The following is a 9,176-nucleotide window of genomic DNA, read 5'->3' as shown; positions in this document are numbered from 1 at the left end:
AGGGCGTGAGAGGGAAATGTGAGTTAATTTCCTGAGGTCCTTGGCAAGTTAACCCCCACCTTTAGGGGCAGCGAGGTGCTGTTCCACTTTGCTCTCCACTAGCCTGTTAACAAGGGACTGCTCCCAAACACTTCATTTCTCCAAATACAGATGACGTAAACTGGGTATTGTTGCATATGAAATATTTAACATTGAATTTTTGGATGATCACTTATAAGCAGTGGGGGGTAAAGGGTTAATTTACAACACTATGCATCATTGTTACAAGGACCTGAAAGGCAAATGCTGTAGTGTTTGGGACAAATACTAATACCAAAGTATTCCACTTTCCTGATTTAATGTTCGTCGGTGAAATTTGCCTTCTGTAGGACTTGCAGGGAAAGCGGCACAATATCCTCTTCCAGACTTGAAATTACATTTAAAATCCAGATAATACCCCTGGATGTGATGTTTCCTAATAAAAGATGAGATGGACGTTGGTCATAGATGGCAAAGCTACTTACATATTTATTAAAAAACAGAAGAAAGAAAATCTAAAACTAGATAAACACTATATAAAACAGTGGGAAATATATATATATTTTATGAAAGCAAACTTTTATCAGTTCTTTTCTGAGATAGGATTTTATTAATTAACTGATGGTTAGAGATTTCCTTTTCAAATTCAGTAGTGTTATTTCATTAGTCCTTCTCTATTTGTTTGCTATCAAAAGGCTGGTAAAATCTGTATGGAATTATGCCCCTCTCGTTCCCATTTTTTAAAATCTCTAATCATAATTTGCATTCTGTGTTTTTTATGTATTGTTTGCTGTAAACTTGAGTGATCTTTGTGATCAGATCAATGCTTCAAAGTTCCACCTAAAAATGCAAGCAAATGCTTATATAACAGTAAATCCCAGATTGTTTTACTGGAATTACAGTTATTACTTTATTACAGCAACTGATGTATATGCATGTGATATGCCTCGGTTATTTATTTGTTTGTTTTGCTGTTGATGTAGTTGGTAGATCTCAAAGCAGAACTTTTCCGAAAGCAAGAAGAATTCAAAAAAGAAAAGTTATTGAAAGATGCTGGCATCTTTGCAAAGCCCAGAACTTCTAATAAGGTAGAAAATTTTTTCCATTGTTGTTTTTGTCATTCTTTTTTCTTAAAGTAAGGAAGTTCATATTCAAATCTAAATAAATAAATACTCAGAGCTGTGTTACTATTCACATGTAGAATCTGCATGATGAGGATGTTCTTTAAATTTTGTTTCCGGGTGAGATTCTTGTGCACGGCAGAAAACTTATCTCGTGCTTATGTCCATCTAAATCACCACTTAATCTTCATTCCCCAAGGAGCTGCAGCTTTTGTAACTATAGGAAAAGATGTTTCTTTTTCTCTCTAAGATTTTGTATGGTTCCCTGAAAGATGGAGGATGAGACACTCTTCCAGAATCACTGAACTTTCTTAATGAATACTGTGCTGTCTGTTCCTCTATATTGTGGTGTATAATAACAAATACACAATTATCTCTCATCTTTTACTCTTTACTTCACATTGGTTTTTATTCATTCTGTAGCTTTCTAGTACTGGAATATAGTATTGCTGCCATATTTGAAGAACATGCAGCATATACAGTGTTATGCTGTAAACAGGCAAACTGATTGTATTTTATGTCTAAAATGAAGGTAATAGAGAATAGAAACAATTCATAGCTTTGTTATTACTTTAGTAATCAGCAAGATTGTTCTTACAAATTTTTTCTTTTAACCTTAACATCTTTGCCGGAATAGACTTTGTCTGATTTCTGAGTGCTTTTGGCTTTTTTAGGCTTCTCAGCCTGTCCTTACCTATTATATTGTACTGCAATCTGTGTAATTTTTAGGACATACCTGCTGTGTCCTACAGCACAGTAGGTAAGTCTCAAGTCAAACACGTTTAAGATGTTATTTACGAAGTCTTTCATGATTGATTTGCAAAGTTTGCATCATGGAATTGAAATATTTTTTAATCATTATAATTTCAATATTTTAATTTATTTCTTTATTTCTTGCTATAAAATTGTACTCCACAGAAACCAAGCATCTGGAACAAACAAAACACAGGAGTGGCAAATCGAGCTGAGAAAGATGTTGAGCAGAAGACAGAAGAGGAGCATATATTAGACAAATCAAGGTAACTCTTAGGCTCTGTAAGAAAGGAGTGCTTTGCAGAATTTGTTTTTCAGTGTTTAGAAAAGCATATAAAGCAAGTTATGCATGTTTTAGACAAGCAGTTCTCAAGACCAGCATCAATTCCATGCTCTTTACCAGTAATGTACAAACTGCATCCCAACAGTCTCATGCCCTCACATTATCATAGCTGTCTAAATATGTCAGGTTACTGATTTTTGAAAGTCATCTTTAGAATGAAAAGCTAGGGCAGCGATACATTAGAATTCTATAGCAAAGTGTTTCTTGGACTTGATAGAAAATGGCTCACTTTTTTTTTTGCAAGATTTACCTCATCTTCTAAATGGGTTAGTTGTACAATAAGGTATATGTTGGAAATACAATTTATAAGCCATTTGCTGTTTTTCTGTAAGCAGTTCCTTGCTCTTCAAAATTGTCGTGTACCATTCCAGAAATTAGCTAAGGTTTTCTCTTCAGTTTCTACTTTTTTTTTCTTTTTTCTTTTTTTTTTTTTCTGTGAAACAGTATTTCAGTATCTCATACCTGCAAATAATGGTCTAACTTCCAGTATTTCTCTGACAGACTAGTAGTTAGATAGAGGTGGAATACTTGTTACATCATGTTCCTGCCTACTTGACAAATTACACTTAAGATTAATTCTGTAACTTCACTAAAATTATTTTCAGTATAAACTCTGGAACTGGGTATCTGTGTATCTTCAGAAATGTCAGCTAAGGTTCAAAACAAAGACCAGGCATAAGTCAGCTTCTAGTAAGCATTTCAAGCTCTCGTGGTACCTTGTTTTTCCATTTATCTAAGGCTAAATTGGTCATTTTGAACTGTGTTTGGAATTGGTGGGATTGCAATGTTAATTTTTTTTTTTCTTCCAGGAAGAAACTAGAGGAGAAAGCAAAACTGTATGAGAAAATGACAAAAGGCGACTTTCCAGGTGAACAAAACTAGTCTAAAATTAGTATTTTGTGTGTGTGTGTGTATATATATATAAAAAAACCTGTTTGTAAAGTTCACTCTAAAAGTTGGTATTTCTGACTGTCTGGTGATCTACAGCAGCTGCACTATGAATTCACTGCTTGTCTTCCTATATGGGAAATTTTTTTTGAGTTATTATACGAAGTAATTGACATGGATTATTCTGCTTTGAAAGGGAGAAAAAGATATAGGTACTAGAGAAAATAAAATTACTTTTTGAAGGACAGCTTGTCCTAGTAAAGCACTATGGGCTTGTTTCACTCATTCGTTAAGTGGGTGGAATATATTCTGGTTTTTCAATACAGAATCTTAGAAAACCAAAATGAATTTATTCTCCCTTATGCAGTCTTTGGATTGCATTGCTGATGTTCTGTCCTGCATTCTAATTCTTGGACCTTTATGAAGAGAAGAGGAGCAGGAGGGGAGTCTGGCAGGTCCATATGTGAATGCCAGTCATGCAGCTAATAGGTTTAGAGAATTTTAATCTGTCCCTTTCTCCTCTCACACATTCAGTCCCTTGCAAGAAGTAATTATTAAAATATAATCCAAATCCTCTTGTGATTAATCTCTAATGTTTTCTTTAATAGTGAACATCTTTGTCCGTATGACCCCACCACTTTACTTTTCTAAAAATTACTCTCGTGACTGCTTAATTACTGCCAACATACCAGATGTTAAGCGTCAAAAAAGTTTTTGAACTGTTACATAACAAACTCTATACCTCTGAAATAGTTAATGAGCAGAGAATATTTTAGTGCAAAGACTGCAACCTCTTCTGCATTGTACACTAACGATTAATTGCTTTAAAATACCCTAAAACTTCCTGTTCAGAAATAGAGGTTATCTCTGTGGAGCCGATTTATAGCTCCAAGTTTGTTTGGCACTGAATGAGATTTAAGTATTCCCCAGTAGTGTGGTCAAGGGCATTGCTGGCAGCTGAAAAGCTGATTGTGGATATTTTGTATTGATTTTGTGTTCAGTTCTGTTCTTTTCATGGCTGTTGTCTAAGAATCGATTTTCTGCCTTAGATGAAGAAACTGAGGATTTGTACCTAGTGGATTTCACTCAGAAGATCATAGACAAACAGCACGAAGTACAGGAACTGTATCAGAGCGAAGCTGCTAGAAAGACTTCAGAAAAAGAGACAGATGATGAGGAAACTCAACCTGAAATGGAAATACCGCCACCCAAGGACCCAGATGAGGAATGGTTCGTACTACTGATTGGGCTAAGCTGTCCTGGCTAGTCTGTTTCTTGACAATTGCATGAGAAAATAATTTTATTCTCCAAAGTATGTGGAGTGGCACCTTTTATCTTTTTTGGTTAATATGACACATTGAGAAGAGGTGGTAACATTCTTTCATTTCATGTCTCATTAAAAGAGAGTCCTTTGTGTTACTTTTCTTTCCATGTAGGTAACACTGCAATAAAATCTACATCCAGGATTTTGAGAAATATCAGTCAGGGAAATGTACTATAAGTGAGACATCATAATAGCCTCTCTTATTTTCTTGCATAGTTTATGGGAGTTCTGATCACAGTATTGATAGAATTTTATGCTTTGGTGTCTTGAATTGAAAAGTACTTTAGCAAAACTTGGGAGGTTTATTGTATCCACCTTCTCTAATTGTGTGTCACTTAGAAAATGAGCAGTCATTTTCATTGTATGACCTCCTTTTAAAGGAGAGAAACTCTGATTGGAAAAAGAACACAATTTTCCAGCATTTCTTCCACTGTTTCACTGCAGCACACCAAATAGTCTGTGGCAATTTTCTGTGACATTCCAAGTAACCACTAGTTTTTCATCCAAGACATTAGGAATAATTATGAAACCAGTCTGACTAAACATTTTCCTTGCCCATTTGTTTAAAATGCTTATGGAACAGAGATTTTACTTGTGGTAATCAGTTTAAAACAGCAGGAACTGATATGAAACAGAGCACCCTCATTCTCCAGTTTATTAGGCCAAGATAAGAATTGCACTGTAATGTTTCAGAATAAATTGGGAGAATGAATCCAGCAGAGTACCAGAAGACTGCTAGGTTGGAAAGGCAGATAGAGCCATTACCAGCATCCTTCTGAAATTCGAGGTGAAACTATCAATGAGCGATGGGCTCAAACTGCTTGGTGCTCTCATCACCGTACAGTATCAGAAATTTAAACTGCTACATTTTACCACTCGCATAGTGCTTTTCTATCATTGCCTACACCTCACTTCAGTGACATGTATTATTATTAATATACTGCACATCTCAGTGAGGCCATGTCATAATGAGGATATTTGGGTGCTAGCATAATTAATACTAATTATTCTGCAGCCATAGTTACATCTTTACTATAGAGCATGCAGACTTTTTTTTTCTACTGATGTTACATTATAATAAAAACCAAAGGGCACTGAGTATATACTAAGCTGTAGATATCCTCAGAAATTATGTAAAAAAACTTACTAAAGGCACAGATCTTTAAAAGTTTGGGAACTAGATTGCCAGTTGTACTTTTTCAGATGTAATATGAATTCTTTAGAATGGGATAATTGAGGCAACTTGATGCTAAAGAACTTTCTAGCACTACAGGACAATAAGTATAGCTCTTAACAGCTTTTTTGACAACTGTAAATGAAGTGTTCAGTACTATAGAGTTGAATAAGAAGCACAATATGTGCTTCAAAGGAACATTTTGGTTGCATTTTAGTCAGCCTTTGTTTTGCCAGTTGAATGAACACTATCAGCCTATTCTAAATGAGCTTTAGACTCATAATTGAAATATATTGTAGCAAATTCATATCTGCAAGAAGTCAATGCGACAACATTATTTTCACCATGGGAAGCAAGTACTAGGCTCAGTTTTATTTTGATGTGAAAACTACATGACTTTGTAACTTTTGAACATTTTTTTACACCGTCTTATTGCCAAGGCAAACAGCCAGCTCAAAGGGAGATTGAGTAAATGTCTGTGATAAACCTGCCATATGCCCTGTTCAGAATGGATCCCCTTAACTGGTGAATCTGTTAATTGAAAGGTAGAAGAAACTGTCACAGGTGGAGGGACTGAGAGGTGATGAGTACTCTTTGGAAAGTGTCGCTGCCTCTATCTTTTGGTGAAGAGTTATGTAAATCTGCAAATAGAAGTTCTGCATCAAATTTCCTTTGCTTTCATTACAGGGTTGATTATGTTGATTTCTTGGGCCGATCTAGACGCTGTATGAAGAAGGATTTGCCAAGTCTACTTAAATTGGATCAGGAACTTCAAGGGAAAAGGTGTAGTTTCTCTAATGGAAGTGCATGTTACTTGCAGTATTTAACATACTTTTTTTTTTTTAATGAGAAGGAAGAGAGGCTGTGCTTTGTTACCCCATCCTTAGCCCAGAATTGTTGATGCTGCTGCTTTCTCTAGATTTACTTTAGACAATCTTTTGCTGGTTACAACCTTGTGCCTTAAAAAATAGAGTAGCTACAGAGAAATTGTGCATGACTGTGATTTTATCAAAACTTTCTATTATAAATTCATATAGTATTCCAAGGCTTGTATTTTATTTCACTTTGGCAGCTGACCATTTGAAATACGTGGCTGATATATTGGTTTTAAATTGCAACAGAATGCAGACCATGGATATCAAATAAAAGCCCAAATGAAAATTTTAATAAAATACTAAGGGATGCTTTTTGATGTAAACGCTGACTAAATCCAAAACATCACTTACAGAGCATAGTTTGCAGAGAAAAATTCTAGTAAATTGACTTAGCAATCTTTCAAATATTTCATGCATCTTCTAAAACTGTGGTCCTTGTATGGAAATCATATTTTATTATACCTTCCAGAAAATGCCAGAGAAGTGATTCCTGGTTCTGTTTAATGTGGAAACTGATGATAGTCTTTTAGCAATTCTAAATTCATCATGACATTTAAGGTGAATTTGTTAGATCTCCATTTGTTTGTTTTTGCTTTTCTGTTAAACAGCTGTTTAACAGCTCTTCTGTTAAAATTATTATGGCAGCACTGAGAATTGTTTTCAGAAAATAAAGGCATCTCAACTGAGCCCTTACTGTTGCTGAAGTGAAAGTTCTTTCACACTAACAACTCAGTAGTGTGTGCTCTATATTTTAAACATAACATGGAGAATATGAGTGCTTTGAAGTCACAGTCTCTGCATTGATATGGATGAGAGTCGGTCAGCAAAAATAATTTTAGCTAGACAATAAAAGAAAACGATCCTGCTGCTTCTCTTGGGAAAACAAAAATATTTCCCATATTGGGTAGTAATATTTGGCATGGACTTCTAGGGTAAATTAATGGCCAGCTTTTTATTATTTAAAATACTTTTCATTTTTTTATGTTAAATCTGAAATGTTTCTATATGTGATTGTTAGAATCTCAACGGACACCAATAAAAGTGATTATTTCATCTCTCATTTTGTGATTTGATAATGATTTTATAAAGCTTCTCAGAAAGGATATGATTTTGTTTGTCTTTTAATAACATGTTCTGCTACTACCTTGTTTTAGAGGTATTTTGTCTTTCTGTCTTCACCATGTACTGGACATCAATGTTGCATCACTAAATGGTGCCTACAATGATCTGTGTTTTGTAAAAACTGCAATAGTGGATCAGACCCAATCATGCTTTCACTGTTTGATACCATAAAACTGGTAAGTTCTGCTCTGTAATCCCTAACTTACTTTTTTTTTTAAATTAGACAAGGTCCTGATGGGAATACTCTGTTATCTGAAGACATGAGAAGAGAACTTCAGAGGCAGCAGTGGGAAAAAGAAGAAGAAGAAGCCCTCAGAAAACCCATGGGACCCATACATTATGAGGACATTCGAGAAAATGGTATACTTCCATACGTTGTATCACTTATCTTTATATCATCAAAGAGATTAGTTTTAGAGGAAGCAAGGGAAAGTTACTTCGTATGTGTTAAGCCACATGTGTAATAACCATTTAAATTACTAGTACATAAATCTGGATTTATTTTCCCTCAAATTGTATTTTTCTCAAATGTATTTTTCAAATTTAATTACCTCCTCCTGTGTTCTCCTTCAGGAAGCTTCACTTCATGCATCATCTAAAACAAACCCTTTTTAGCCATCTAAAACTAATGCGGTCTGTGGTGTTGGGAGTAATTCTGTGCCTGAAAGCAGGGTGCATGGTGCTTGTAGTTACTGTCAATTATAAACTGAGTGTAACTTAAACTTACTGATTTTTCTTCTTCTTTTCAGAGGCCAGACAACTTGGTGTTGGTTATTTTGCCTTTTCTCGTGACAAAGAACTTAGGGATAAACAACGGGCCACGCTGGATATGCTAAGAGAGCAGGTATGAGGTTAAGAAGCATATTGGAGTATGAAGGCATCTGGTTTCAGTGGTCACTGTCTTTGATTTGTTTAATAAGTCTTATACTAAGTGATGCCTGCAGCTGACTGCAAAAAAATTGGGATTTTTTTTCGGTGTTGAAACATGGTACTTGATAAGGACTGCTTTTAGTTGTTCAGTGAAGGAAGATATGTCATTGATTATAATAACAAAGGAAGATTAATTCATGTTTTTCTATGCTGTTAAGACACTTGATCAGAGAACTAAACGTGAACAGTTAAAAGAAAAAAGGAAGGCAGCTCTAGATGCGAGGCTGTCTAAACTTCGAGCACGGAAGATTAAGAAGTTAAGGGAAGCTGGATTAGAGGAAGAGGCAGAAAAATTGGAGAATGGAGGTATGATCTGCTGCCTTTTTAAGTTAAATACTTGCTATTTCATCTTATACTTGATCAATGGACAGGCATACTCTAATTGATTTAGGTTCAGATGTACTTGCTATTTCATCTTATACTTGATCAACGGACAGGCATACTCTAATTGATTGAGGTTCAGACATTCAATATATTAGTATTAATGTGTTCTATATATATAATTACTATAACTGTTAAGATAGTGAGAATTCATATAATTGTGTAGATATAAAATCATGACAGAAATAGCTTAATAATGCATGTCGAAATATGATATGTAGATTGTAGGCTTTTTTTGATTCACACC

General features: G+C 34.9%; 1 protein-coding gene across 1 annotated transcript in view; it reads left to right on the top strand.

The window, feature by feature from the left end:
- Positions 1–1,001: 1,001 nt before the first annotated feature.
- CCDC174 (coiled-coil domain containing 174) overlaps positions 1,002–9,176 on the top strand; it is a gene marked incomplete at its 5' end in the record, with an annotated part of 11,640 nt that continues 3,465 nt past the window's right edge. Inside the window, 8 exon segments of the mRNA XM_009700833.1 lie at positions 1,002–1,106; positions 2,058–2,158; positions 3,045–3,103; positions 4,173–4,353; positions 6,309–6,409; positions 7,847–7,978; positions 8,368–8,462; positions 8,707–8,854. Of these exon segments, the coding sequence (XP_009699135.1) occupies positions 1,002–1,106; positions 2,058–2,158; positions 3,045–3,103; positions 4,173–4,353; positions 6,309–6,409; positions 7,847–7,978; positions 8,368–8,462; positions 8,707–8,854 (922 nt within the window).

Source organism: Cariama cristata, unplaced genomic scaffold (assembly GCF_000690535.1).
Source record: "Cariama cristata isolate BGI_N322 unplaced genomic scaffold, ASM69053v1 scaffold17755, whole genome shotgun sequence".
Taxonomy (NCBI): domain Eukaryota; kingdom Metazoa; phylum Chordata; class Aves; order Cariamiformes; family Cariamidae; genus Cariama; species Cariama cristata.
This window is presented reverse-complemented; position numbering and strand designations above follow the sequence as displayed.